This window comes from Drosophila busckii, chromosome X, assembly GCF_011750605.1.
Source record: "Drosophila busckii strain San Diego stock center, stock number 13000-0081.31 chromosome X, ASM1175060v1, whole genome shotgun sequence".
Lineage (NCBI taxonomy): Eukaryota > Metazoa > Arthropoda > Insecta > Diptera > Drosophilidae > Drosophila > Drosophila busckii.
Window position 1 is genome coordinate 20,846,814 of NC_046608.1, and position 14,415 is coordinate 20,861,228.

The 14,415-nt window shown below is 40.5% G+C and overlaps 2 protein-coding genes and 2 non-coding genes across 4 annotated transcripts in view; 3 read left to right on the forward strand and 1 right to left on the reverse strand.

The window, feature by feature from the left end:
* LOC108606279 (LIM/homeobox protein Lhx1) overlaps positions 1–13,963 on the forward strand; it is a 41,490-nt gene extending 27,527 nt beyond the window's left edge. The window contains exons 3-5 of the mRNA XM_017996260.2: positions 9,427–9,866; positions 9,939–10,064; positions 13,570–13,963. Coding sequence (XP_017851749.1) covers positions 9,427–9,866; positions 9,939–10,064; positions 13,570–13,939 — 936 coding nt within the window. The 3' untranslated portion in view covers positions 13,940–13,963. The remainder of the gene's footprint in view (positions 1–9,426; positions 9,867–9,938; positions 10,065–13,569) is intronic.
* On the reverse strand, positions 8,274–8,345 carry Trnat-cgu. Its single transcript has one exon. It is a non-coding gene; the product is annotated as a tRNA-Thr (tRNA).
* Positions 8,601–8,672, forward strand: Trnap-cgg. The gene has a single exon. It is a non-coding gene; the product is annotated as a tRNA-Pro (tRNA).
* Positions 13,936–14,234, forward strand: LOC108606280 (homeobox protein abdominal-A-like). Its single transcript, XM_017996261.1, has one exon. The coding sequence runs from the start codon at positions 13,955–13,957 to the stop codon at positions 14,210–14,212; it is 258 nt and encodes an 85-aa protein (XP_017851750.1). The 5' UTR covers positions 13,936–13,954; the 3' UTR covers positions 14,213–14,234.
* The last annotated feature ends 181 nt before the right edge of the window (positions 14,235–14,415 follow it).

The following is a 14,415-nucleotide window of genomic DNA, read 5'->3' on the forward strand; positions in this document are numbered from 1 at the left end:
TGGCTGCTGTTGCTGCTGCTGCTGCTGAGCTTAAGAAATGCCCAAAATGCAATTGTCTGTGCATAGCAACAACAGCGACCATAAAAGTGAGTGCGAGTGCACACAGCAATTCATCAATTAGTACGTTTTTCAGATCGTCAATGCGACTGCGACTGCGACGGCGACTGCGAATGTGTGTGTGCCAGTTAGCCAATTACATGACAAAATCTTATATGATCGTGCAAATTGTATTTTTATTGCCAATTATTTATTTATTTCGTTTAGCTTGGCGACGCGAGTTACCGCAATGCCCCGAACCAATAAAAATGTTATGAGAGTCGCTTGGCGCGACACAACGCCGCATCGTTGGAGGCAACGACAGCGGTGCACAGTGGTGCTTTGGCTATTTTCAAAATCTAAATTCCATTCCATCAGTTAAACAGCCTTTCTCAATTTGGCAGTTGCAGTCCACTGTGCGCTCGTCGGCTTTCAAATTGTTTTTGGGTATTTCAAATATTCTCATACATTGGCCACGGTAATTGATACTGTTGTTGTTGTGCCTGTAATTTATTATTGCGCTCAATTAGCGCAAACCAAAGTAAAGAGTATTCCCCAATTCGTCTACATTCCAAGCGTGTCGCCGCCTATTGCTATCTCCCATGTATTAGTGGCATTTATCGCCGTCGTCGTTGTTGTTGTTGTTGTCATTTTAATTAAAAGCAAAAATAAAAAATCGTATTTAATTAATTGTCATTTTGCTGATTGCTTTGCGATCGTTTATGAATATATTTTTTTGATTGCATCACAGCAACAAAAACAAAACCTTTTTACACTGACTACAATCAACAATCTAAGCATTTAATTTGTATTCAATGCAATTACAAATTAAATTAATCAAGTATTTTTTTTTTTCAAACTTTTTATTATTATTGTGTTATTGCTGAAATGTGTGAATTGGTTGTTAATTCGAATTATTTGCATCGGAATTGTTTGTGTTAAAAATGATTAACAGCAAGTGCGCTTGATTAGCTGACAAGACATGCTCGACTAGCGAATACACTTTACAAATTGATAAACAAATGTGTATAGTATACACACATATGTATATAGGGTAGTCTATCTGTATATGAAAAACACACAATTAAAGTATGTTGCAAATAATTTATTATTGTCTCCACATATAATCAAACATAAGAATAGGATAAAATATTAATTGTAATAAATGAAAAGCATCAACGGGTGCGGTGGGTGTGCGAGGGGACGCAGAGTCCAACAACAGACTGTGCTGTAAATAACAGTCGGTTACACTTGAGTAATTTCGTATGAAACATAGTCAAGTCGAAAGAATATTAATAAACCGACATAAACCACGAATACACACACACACACATACATATGTATGTCACACGCACACTTACATTTGCACATAAACAAGTGGCTGCCAACGTCAGTCGCCTGCTTGTTGTTGCCGCCGTTTGCTGCACCATCAAGTAAATCAGTGTCCAATGTGTAAATAATTTCCATTTCAATGAGCAATTGTGCATTTTTCATACATACACACATCTGTGTGTGTGTGTGTGTGTGTGTTTGTTCGTAGGCTTTTCAGTTGCAGGCGTCGACATTTAAAATCGCATGAAATTTTATTAAAATGAAGTAAATATGGTGTAAACGTGCTGATAAAACGTTACGTGCTCAGTTATGTAGAAGAAATGAATGGACAGCGGCCGGCAACAGACTATAGTGAGCAGAGAGAAAGAGTGAGTGAGCGATAGAGAGAGAGAGCAGGCAATTGCAGCGAAAGTCTGAGCGCAGCTTTCCTCTGCGTCTGTCGTTGATATGCAAGCTATTTACATATGTAGCAAACATGCTTATATGTATATGTATGTATGCATGTGTGTGTGTGTATGCAATTATTGGCTGCCTTAACTAGTGATATGCACGTTCGTTCGCTCGTTCTATCTCTTTATTTTTCTCCAATTGCCTGCATACTAAAGTCACCTGCGCAAGCATAAAATCGTTTATGCAAATAAAATGCATAAAGAGGTTACAGGCCAGCAGCTTCTGTATGTTGTGGTCAGCAGTGCAGGGTTATCTGATAAAAGGTACAAATTTCTCAAATAGTATTTATCATTGCAAATGCACGACAAAGCGATGGCATTAACTGTTCAATTGATGCCTCCATTGCGAATAGTGCGACTCTGTCTATCGACAAAACAAGCAAATTAAATCATTCCAACGTATCTAGACACAAGTCAGAAGCCAGTGGTGGCCAAGTGTTGACCAAACAGCAATTGACACACAATTCAACAACCAAAACAATAACATTTATTAATAATAGTGAGACAAGTGACTAGCAAACAATATTTTAACGTTTCTCATATAATTGCGGCCTCTCTTTGCCCGGCTGGCCGCTACCCTGTGGCTAAACGTTTCTATTAGTGTTTACTGATTTATTTACGCTTTCTTTCTGACAGTTACAATTAGACTTTTACACTATTGTAAGCGACGTTCGCGTTCGCGTTTGTCTGTGTTGCTTGTGTGAAATGAGAGTCGAATTGGCTGGGGAGGCTGGGTATGGGGAACGGGGCGCTCTTTGCTCTCAAGTGGCTGCCAATTACGTTCAATTAACTTGGCAAAGTTGGTAACGGACGCTGCCGGCAGTTAGCCATATGCGTTGGCAACAGCTACGTCTGTAATTAAATGCTGTTGACGTGCGGCTCTCTCGATTGGCTTGGCTTTGGCTCTGGCTGTGTCTGTAGCTCTGGCTGTGGCTGTGGTGGTTGTGGCTTGGCTGTGGCCCCGGCATGCCACCTAATCATAAATGATACGAAAAGGAAATGCTTCTCAAAGCGTTTGCTAACAGTGCACCTGCAACAACAACAACACACACACACACACAGACAGACACACACACAATGTCGCAGTTGCACGCATGCTGGGAGCTCACTAATTACATTGATTCTTAGACGATTGCACATGCCAAGGCAGCTTGCTCCAAAGTTGCTGCTAGCTGCTGCAACGCCAGCTTAATTAATTGTGCGTCCGGCCAACGTTTGTTTGCTCTTCCATTTATTTATTTATTTTAGTTGTTGCTTTTTTTTGTGCAACTGGTTTGCTGGCTGATAGCTCTGATCGTTTCTATTTCTGCGCGTAAATTGCTAATTTTGTGGAAAGCACATTAATTAGCGCTAAATCAGTGCACGAAGTGGCAGCCGAGCTAAAAAAAATTCCGCTACGCTGTGCAGTTTAACGAACTGCCTAAGCACCCTAAACAGAATTCGTATTCAATTAAATTCTACTTAAAAGCCATTTGAAAATATTCTTCTAGAGAGTTCTGGTAGCAGCAGAAGCTAACACACGCACGCACACACACATACACAGTCGGCACTGCAGTGTTAATTTTCTTTTCATCTGATTATCGCCGCTCAATTTGGCGAGCTCCGTACGCGCGCGCCTAAGCAGAAAGAGAGCGTGCGCGAACGCGAACGCGAGCGTAGCATCAGTTTGTGATATTAGCGCAATGGGCTTTGCACTTGACAATGGGTAAAAATGCCGATGCCGATGCCGATGCCGATGCCGACGTTGCAGTCGCTGGCGAGGCAACATAATCGTTAAACTCAACATCTCTGCGCCATGTCTGCTGCTTTAGTCCATAAAAGCGCAATTTGTCGTAATTGTTTAAGCAGAAAGAAATAACAGCAAATGTGCACTCGTCGTACATGAAACAACTTAATAAAAATTCCATTGTCGTGTTGTACATTAGTTGGAGGAGAGTTTTTTTTTTCTTTCTTTTTTTGTACTTATTTATTTATTTTTTGCTGGGCGCAATGTGTAAGTGACGCGCAGCCCAAAACTTTGGCATAAATCTCACTTAAAAGAGAACAAAATCTGTACAAATAGATTAACAATAGCAATAACAACAACAAATGCTTAACATGTAGCAAGCCTCTGCTCCATATGTTGCCACAATAATAAACACTGTATCAGGCAGCAACTACAACAACAACAACAGGGGGGCGTAACTAACAGGCATGTGTTGCCAAGTGGGAATAAACCCACCCAATACACATATGTTATAGATATAATATATATGTAGTCTGTTGTGGGGGCGTGATGTTTGTTGCTGCTGCTGCTGACGACTGCATGCGGCAGCAGTTGGTACTCTTTATTGTTGTTATTGTTAGTTATTGAGATTGTAGAAAAAAACTTTTGTTGGCACTAGAACAGGCGTAAAACACACACATCAACAATATATAAAAAACAAAAACAGAAACTCGACACTTACAGCACATTGCAAAGTAACTACGCAGAGCAGAGCAGAGCAGGCGACAAAATTGTCGCACGTATGAGTGCAATACATATTATGTAAATACATATACATATGTATATATATAGAGTGCACAAAGCAATGTAATCGAATTATATTGTTCTAGTCACACACACTCAACATGGCTTGTTGTATTTTCGTCACCTGTCTAGCAATGACACTTTACCTTGGCAAACAGAATAAAAGCTTTTGTAAGAAGGTTTTAGCCTACGCGGCGGCCACTGCCTTTGGGCAAGTATCAAGAGTAAAAAGAATATAGTACACCCACGTCGGGGTGTGACTAAGAGCATGAGCCCAAGGGAGTGTAAGTGTGTGTGTGTGTGTGTGTGTGTGCTTGAAGCAACGGGTGTGCATTTGATTTTGATTGGTATTTATAGCAATTTCAAATCGTTTTGGCGCTTATAACTGAAATGCTATAAGAGCGCACATGCTGTTGACAGTTTGGGGCATAACATAATTAAAGCAACAGTAACGAAAATCAACATTTAATTGTTTGCGCTGAATGCAGCCACTCGAAAGCCCGTTCGTTGCCTTTGAGAAGTTTAGCAAAAAACATTATATTTCACCTTTGGCGGGGCAGTGCTGTCGGCATGCCCACACTCCTCTCTCTCTTTCTCTCACTCTCTCTGTTTTTTGTTTTCACCGTTACGTGCCTGCTACCGCTGACCATTTTTCTGCTACGTGCGCTTTTCCCCCCACTCTCTTCGTTTTTTACCTTAACAAAGTCTTCGTTTGCATTTTTATGGCATAAAAATTAAAAATGAATTTTGATTGTTTTATATGCTTGTTGCTGTTGCTACATATTGGTGTGTTTCTTGTCCGTCCCTTTCTCCTTCCCTCCCTCTCTATTTCTATCTATACCCTTGTCGTTCTATGCCCAGCATTGTTTTATTTATTTTCTTTTTTCATATCGTGCACTTGACTTTAATTTCATTTCATTTTTCTATTATTTTTGTCGCCATTGTTGTTTGAAATTTTTGTGTTCCTGCCTTGGCTTTTGTTTTGCACAAGTTTTGTATATATTATAATTATTTTTATGCTTTCTTTTTCTTATTTTTTATTTATTTGCTTGTTTTTTTAATTTGGGCTTGGAAGCCTTGCATGGGCAAAGGACATTTGAATTGGACTTGTGAAGGTCCTTAAAACATGTATCGTGCTATAGAAGAAATATGTTTGCATATAATAATCACATTTTTATGCATTTTTCAAGTCAGACACATGCATGACATGGATTTGTTATAAACCCTTTCATATAATTTTTGAAAATGAGGGGGGTCACCAATGCATTTAATTTGACTAATTTAAATGAAGCACATTCGCAGCTTTCTTTTGTTTACTATTAAACGATAAGATAACACAGCTGTCAGCAGCATTTTTATTGTATAGAATTTCGTAGTAAGGATAAATAATTTACAATTTTTAAATGGAATTTATGTGATTTTTATTTTGTCAAGCCGCAAAACCAAAACAGACGCAAGAGTAAAGTGATAGACAGACAGGTGAGAGCTTGCACGCTCAGCACGTTTATTCGCACTTAATTCGCACTTTTTGACACCTTGCGGCATACAACGGTTCAACACACACACGTTGCACGTTGCACGTTTCACGCTGCACGTTGCAACCAAAATGCCCCCAAATAAACAAATTGCAGACCAGACTCGATTCTCAATCCCCAAGCCCATTCATAATGCGGTGTACTGACAAAAACGTGTACACCCCGCCACGCTGCTCTGCGCACGAAAAATTATGCAAAATAAATTAATTACCAATTAAGGGATGAGTTGCAACAGAGGGCGCAACAACGTCGACACCGACAGCTGTTGCAATCTGTACAATTTTGGAGTAAATTTTCCATGATTTTGGCGTACAATGACTGGGGGGTTTGTCACATGAGCCATGGCCACTAATTAGTGTCATTAAATACGCTAGGACGACATGCAACGAAGGACCAGGACCCCCTGTACCCCTTCGGCTGCACAGCTGCATTTGCATTGCCTACTTTTCAGGGCAACAGGCACAAAATTGCAGCGCATAGGCAAACGAACGTCGTAAACCAAATAAATAAACCATAAGCCATAACTGACCGCAAAGCTTCAGACCCGTAGCAGCCGACGTTAGTTTCTTTTACTTCCGTTAAATTGCGTGCAACCCTGTAATTATCCCCAACTCAAACCGCAATTGGGGCTAAAAAGGGTTTAAGTTGCGACAACATTTTAGCTCTAACCCCTTTGGTGACCATCACATGCACATGCATAATTATAGTACGCCGGAATCCACACACACACACACACACAAAAAAAGAAAAGCAACGCGCTTTACAAACTAAACTGTGAAAATGCCCCTCCGGCGTCCCTTAAAAAAAGAAAAACTAACCCTAGTAGGCTGTGCAGGTATTAGTCTCTATAGGTACTGCCGTCATGGAAATTTTCGAAATTTGAATATTGATTGCATTTAATGAGAGCTGCGAGCGCGCGCCTGCTGTTCACGCAATTAGATAGACCCACCTACCCGTACCCCATCCCCATCCAAAGTCGCAGTCCCAGTCCCAGTCACAATCCGCACTTCGTTTACATATCGCTTGCGTTTCCGCTTTTGCGCACTTTCGTTTGACAGCTGACAGCGTAAGGCAAGACTGCAACGGTTCAACGCAACAAAACACGTCAGCCCCTTGATCGCACCAAACGGAAACGTCAAGCTTAATAAATAAGTTAATTTAGCCCTGAAACTTGTCGCTTCTGCATGGTGTGTGATGTCAAATGTACTGACATTTTATAATATATTTTGAAGAAACAATAAATATTTATAATGAAACAGTCCAAATGTTAACATCTTCAGTCATATGTGTGTATGTGTGTGCAAAAACTCCTCGCAGCACCAAAAAACTGATAAAAAGAATTATTTGAAAATCAATTGCTGGTGCTTTGTTGGAAAATGTAATGCATAAATTAATTGATCGCAAAAGCTATGAATGTTCAATGAATGCAGTCTATAACAAAAAAAAAAAACAAAGCAAATGCTATGCCAACAAGCCAATGTTTAGTTGAATTGCAATTTTTTGTCGGTAGTGGAAAATGAAATTGAAATACGCGGCGTTTAGCATACAATTCATTTGATCTAAACTAAAATAACAATGGGGGAGAGCACGGCGAGAGACAAGCAGAGAACGAGAAAGACGGGAAAGGAGATGTGTGTGCAGAGGCGTAGCCATGTCGTTGTTGTGTTTGGACGGGCGTTAAATTTACATAAATTGATTTGATTGAATTTTTATGAGTGTGTGTGTGAGTTGATGAGTTTTTGACACTGCAACATTTTGAGGCAACGCGGCGCTTGTGCTATTTATGTGTGTGTGTGTCTAATTAAAGTCATTGCCAGCAGCTGCAATGTTGCCTTAACCCCTTGGCGCCCCCTCTCACACTGCACACTGCAATGTCGCGTCACATTTGGCGCTACAAGGGCTAAATGGCAAAAACGGCTTAATGCAACGCCATTTGGGCATAGACAGCGACAATTGACAACACTGGGTGCCCAGCCCAGACATGCAACACCCCCGCCCACTGCCACTATGTACATACATACATACATACATATAGAGATTTTTAGGGTTTCGCTTGCCTTGTGTGTGTGTGTGTGTGCGTGTGCGCGCATTCCATTCCATTCCATGCCATTACATGCCGCATTTCATTTTTGCTGCTGCTGTTTGCCTTTTGCCCCAAATGCCAATTTGTCATAAATCTCGTTATTTTAAATCGTTTGTTGGCATTTGCTTAAGCGCGGGGCGATGTGCCGGCGGGGAAAGACTGTGATTTGTTGTCACTTTGCTTTTGTTATCGTTATCGAGCTGCTGCAGTCAGCGAAAAATTATAACAATGACAATTGTGCATTGCTTTCCAAATTGTAAATAGCTTAACATTATTTTCTGCAGCATAAAACTATAAAAAAAAAAACAACAATTATTGTTGCATTTGATTGCCTCCTGTGAGGTTTGAACTCACGACCCCTGGTTTACGAGACCAGTGCTCTACCACTGAGCTAAAGAGGCCACATATGAAACCGGTTTTGGCTAGCAGCCCGATTATGACAGGCTCTCGCTCGCGCTGACTCTCCAGCTGTTCTGTTCTCAACTCAAGCTAAGCTTGAAGCAGAAGCTGAAAATAGCCAATGCGACGCTCGCAGTTCAGCTTTGGAATTGACGATCGTGTTACCTACGATTTCCTACCATCGCTGATGTGCAATTCTTTTGATTCTTTTGCTGCCTGGGTAATCAAGTTGCGTTGTAGCGCGACAGTTTCGCAACGGCTCGTTGGTCTAGGGGTATGATTCTCGCTTCGGGTGCGAGAGGTCCCGGGTTCAATTCCCGGACGAGCCCAAGGAGTGAGATTGTAATTTTTTTTCTTTTTAAGTTGTAAATAGCGATGAAAATAAAATTGGAGGATTGTGTCCTTTTAAGGACGTCCAACGGGCACACATGCCTTTCGAATAAAAACAAAGAAAATTGGACTCCAATTTGCGCAGCGCTTAAACTGTTGCCTACTTTTGGGGTTTGTAAATATTAAAAACGAAAATCGCAAACTATCGTAAGCGCTCTATATTGAGCTTGCGCAACTTGAGCACAGTGGCGCTGCCGTTCCTACAAAACGTTAGCGAACACTGTTTTGAGTTTTGAGTGGGCAATAACAGCTGGTAAATGCCGTTAGTTTAGATTTTTGAGCAGACGCATTCGCTTTTGTTAAAAAGCAAATAGAAAATTAAATAAATCAATTGAGAAAACCTTCCAGTTGGCCATGGCCAAGTTTATCATCAATTTTGACACTGCCGCTGACAATGAGGAGCATTTAATTGAAATGCAGCAAGTGGATCACTTAATGGTGCCAGCAAGGGCGCTAAATTTTCTCGAAATGCAGCAAAACATTTGCAATGATGTCAATAATAACAACAATGACAACCATCACACAATAGTGGAGCATAGCAATAATTGTTATAGTTATAGCAGACAACGCAAGCGGCCCCTTTCGCCATATGAAATCTATTTTCGTGCCATAAGTGTGCCTAATTTTAAAGTAAACTTTGTGAGTCTAATCTAAAGAGCGCTACTAAAATTTGCACCTCTCTCTCCCACACAGATGATGACTATGGATATAACCAAAACTGAACCCGGACTTGTCGGGCTTACATCCACTCAGCAGCAACAGCAGCAGCAGTCGGCGCAGCAGCAGCAGCAGCAAAACGCCAACATGAACAATAATGTGCAGCAGCAACAACAGCAGCAGCAGCAGCAGCAACAACAACAAAACAATGGCCTCAGCAATGGAAACAATAACAACAATAATGTGCAAAGCATTGCTGCGGCCGCCAACAACAACAATAACAACAACAATAATGGCAGCCAACTATGCGCCGGCTGCGGCAAGCACATTCAGGACCGTTATTTGTTGCGCGCTCTCGACATGTTGTGGCATGAGGATTGCCTCAAATGCGGCTGCTGTGACTGTCGCCTCGGCGAAGTAGGCTCCACGCTTTATACTAAAGGCAATCTAATGCTTTGCAAACGCGATTACTTAAGGTGCGTAGCGAGTAAGAGAACAGAACCGTATTATTGTTTATTCTAAATTTGTGCATTTTTTGCTGTCCACAGGCTTTTTGGTAACACGGGCTACTGCGCCGCCTGCAGCAAAGTTATACCGGCTTTCGAAATGGTCATGCGTGCACGCACCAATGTCTATCATCTGGAGTGCTTTGCCTGTCAGCAATGCAATCATCGGTGAGTTTATGTTCATTATTATGTTATATTATCTGTTGCAAATTTTGTGTTCTTATGTGTTTGACTACATTGAAGCCAGGAAAATGTTGCTTTATTTTTCAATCTGAAAAAAATGTTCATTCGTCTGTATCTCGAAGCTCGACCAGCTCACAACCATTACAAAACTTACACACATATCAAATCTATTAGTTTAAAATCTTACACTTAACACCTTTTTATACGATCTACGCAACACTAAAGATTAAACACTTTTATGGGCCATTTAGCAATCAGCAGACTTGTTCATAAATTCGCCCAAAACCCTCCTTTTTTAATCTGAGAACTCGCACGGCCCAAATGGCACTTTGAATTTTATTATAATGCCAAAACATTACCAATAACAGCAGCAAATTGGCATAATTTACAAGCATTTGTGTGTGTGTGTGTGTGTGTGTATGTGTCCTTGCTTTGCCCTGCCCCTTTGCAACCCCTTAAGTGTCGTAGAGTTTTTATGAAAACCGCATAAATTTTCGTGGCATATTTGATTCGTTTGGGGTGCCATTGGCAACTTTCAACTCGTTCTCTGCGTCCTTGTTGCAAATTTATTGCATTTGGCCAATTCATGAAATGTCACTCTAGAGAGTTTTAAAGTGCGTGTCGAGGCTGCTGGTCAACAATTTCAGTTGCCCTTTTTCTTTTTTTTTTTTTGGTTTGACTCGGAATTCTTTTTTGCATTAATAATGTGGTCTGGGCGTAACATATGCTTTGCTTTCTCAGACCATGAGGCACGTATCCGAGCTCTTCGACAATTCAGTCGCTTGTGCAATGCAAATGCATTAAATATTAAAAATGCCACCACACAGCCGTAGAGGGTGACCCGATTGGTTAAAAAAATCAACAAGAAAAGCAAAAATATATTGAAATAAATGTTAAAACATATTGGGCTTTTGTAAAAATTGCAATCGATGTTGCAAACATTTCAAATGCTGGGACTCATTGTTCAAAATTCACTTTAAAAATGCAATAGGACACAATGTAAATAGCGAGACCTGCTCTATACATAAATATAGGCATATGTATATGCTACATTTATAAAGAGCTTTCATTTAGTCGTATAGTTTACCTAAAAAGTGCTCTGTGAACTTAGCAGGTTCATCGAAGGTAGCAATTTGGGTTGTCAGTGACTTAATTATTTATGGATTGAGAGCAGTTGTCAATAGGTAATTCACATTTATGTAAAGTTGTAAAAGTTTGGGCTTACGACCAATTCGTGCTCAGGCCCATAATCCGCAATATGATTTAACATGTATCTTCTCAACTTTTTATTGATGAGAGCGCACTGTAATTAACTTAACAGCCCTCAACAATTGCAATGGTTGTAATAACTCTCTAGCAATGCGTTTTTCTCAGTTTTTTTTTTTTCCATCATGTGCGCAGCTAATCAATTTTTTACGTAAATTAATTCAATTGCCGAAAAGACTCATTGAGGCGTGGACGCATGGCCAGCGGGTGACTTACGTCCCACTGTCCACCCTGCCACAAACGTTTTGTTTCCATTTCACATTTAAAATGCGGGCTTTCAGTTGCCATTCAACTGCGTCCTGTTGTGTGAGGACTCTACTTGCAAACAAAAAAAAAAAAAAAAAAAAAAAGTGCAGCAAATTTGTTATTGTTATTGTGTTTTTTTATTTTTTATATATTGTTGCTGAAAAGCTTGCATAATTTCCTGTCGTCACTTTCCGTGTGTGTGTGTGTGTGTGTGTGCGCTTATGTCAAGGTTTGAGACAAGAAAACACGAAGAAAAAAATGTTACCAGCATGCGCCATTTTAAACAATTTTTGTATTTCCTGTTGACAATTTTTGTTGGTTGGTCTTGGCTGCCCGGATGTGCGGCGAGTTCTGCATACAGCATGTGTTTCTGTCTGTGTGTGAGTGTGTGTGTGTGTGTGGTGTACATGTCACAGGTGCGTTCAATGCCAGAGCTGAAAATCTTTTCTATTTTTTTTGGCTTTTTACTTTTGTGTTGACTCTGTAGTTGCTTTTGCTTGTTTTGTTTGATAAACAAAACGTTTTTCATGTAGACGCTGCCATGCCACGCCCACAATAGCCCACATATGCACAATGCATTTGGTGTATGTATGTGTGTATACATATGTGTGTATATATTTACATATATGGAGTCAGTTCGTCAATCAATTTGCTTTAAAGAAGAAAATTCCCAAAAAAAAAAAATGCAGAATGGAAAATAAAAAATGTTGACGTAAATCAAAAGCCAAAATTTCATATCCGTTGTAAGTCTATGTGTAAGCTCCTTGTTGTCTCACTCACACAGGCCAATTCTCTGCCCGTATGAGTTGCATGTGCTTGTCAAGAGTTAAAATAAAAATCTGATGCTGGCATTGAACGATCCGAGGCTTATAGAATGTTGTAGCTTTCGTTTTAGCTCTGAGAATTCTATTAATGTGTTTTATATTATTTACATTTATGTTTGAATATTATTTAATTTCTTCGAACAAATTGCAGAATTTGCATTCAAAGTTAGAGCATACGATTGTCCGTTCAAAACTGTTGCTCTGAAAATGGCACGACAATTTTACTTGAAGCTGTGGAGGAGGCGACTCTTGTCAGCCAACAGGTGCAGGTGTTAACATAAATATTTTGACAAAGGGGCTTCATGTTGCACACACACACACATACACACACGCACACTAAGAGGGATTGGGGCAACTTCATTTGCAGTTGTTGCCCGAATGCGTTGCATTTAGGAGTGGGAGTGGCAGTGGCAGTGGCAGTGGCAGCGGCAGTGTGAGCTGTTGCCAACTCAAAGCAGTGTCTCGTCTATCGTCATTGCTTTAGCTGCTGACAACGTAAACGACATTTTCAAACTGCTTATCTGACTTCCTTTCTCCCACAGCCTTTGTTCTTGTATTCCGCCTGCGCTGCGCTTTTGTTTCAGTTACAGTTAAAGCTTTTTGCAACAGTTGCTTCAGTGCTAACCGCTGTCAATTGTCATCTTTGTGTGTTTGTCTAGCTGACTTTTCCCTTCCCCTTCTCTTTCTCTCTCTCACTCTCTTGCTCTCTCTTGTTCTTGTTCGCTTGTTTGCAGGCTTAGGCATGTGGAAAAATTGTTTCCAGTTGCCAATTCCTGTTCTGTCAAGAACTTGCAACTTTCTATACGTCGAGTGTACACTTCCAGGCCTTGCGCCTTTAAAAAAGAAAAGCAATTTTAAACAAAACAAACATCAAGTTTTTTTCGTTAAAAATTATAATGAACATGCGTTTCAAATGTAAAATACTGATACAGATTAATTAAAGTAAAATTCAAAATATACTCATACTTTTCTTATATTCATTTAAACATAAACGTTTCTTAAATACATTTTATTAATTTTGTATGAATTTTAATTTTGTATATTAAACGAAAGTAATAAATTAAATTTAAAGTAAAAAATCTTTTGAGTATATAGCTGCATTTCATTGAAATGAACTTCAATAATTGTTTTGTTTAACTTGCTTATCTTTGTAGATTTTGCGTTGGCGATCGTTTCTACTTGTGCGAGAACAAAATACTCTGCGAATATGATTACGAGGAGCGCCTGGTGTTTGCCTCAATGGCCAATCATCCCATGTTGAAGCGTCATGTCTCCTCGTTGGGTCAGGGCTCGCCAACTGGCACTGCTGGTGCCGCTGGTGGTTTGCTGGGCGGCGGACCTGGCGGTGTTAGTGCCAATGTGAATGGCGGTGGTCCGCTGGTGAATGGACCGCGTACGCCGGGCGATCACAACAATAACAATGGACCACAAACACCCACCGGGGGTGGTTCACCGTTTGCTACTGCGGCCGCAGCAGCTGCAGCTGCCGCGCATATGAAGAATCAGTTGGGTGCCTCCAGCTAAAATAAAGCCCTCGGCATGAGCAGCGGCGGCGGCGGCGGCGGCGCAGCCAGCAGCAGCAGCTCTGTGCAACAGTTTTATAATGTCGCAAGCTTCGGATTGCAGCAGCAGCAGCAACAACATCAACAACAACAACAACAACAACAGCAGCTTTTGAATTTGGGCTTGGGCTTGGGTATGGGCACAGGTGGCAGTGGCAGCGGTGTCAACGGCGGCGTTGGCAGCATAAGCAGCAGCTGCAAGCGCTACCAAAGAAAGTTTTATAACCGCAATTGACGCAGCCTTTGAGCTACTATATGCATATGGTATATATACAATACATATATATGCACAATGTATTGTATAATCTTTGTTTTGCTTTGACTGAGTTAAAGTTTTCATAGTTCTTAAATTAGTTTCGCGCATTTTATTATTATCATATATGTATGTGTATGTATATATATGGCTAGTAACTATAAAAAATAGCTTATTTTTCTTCA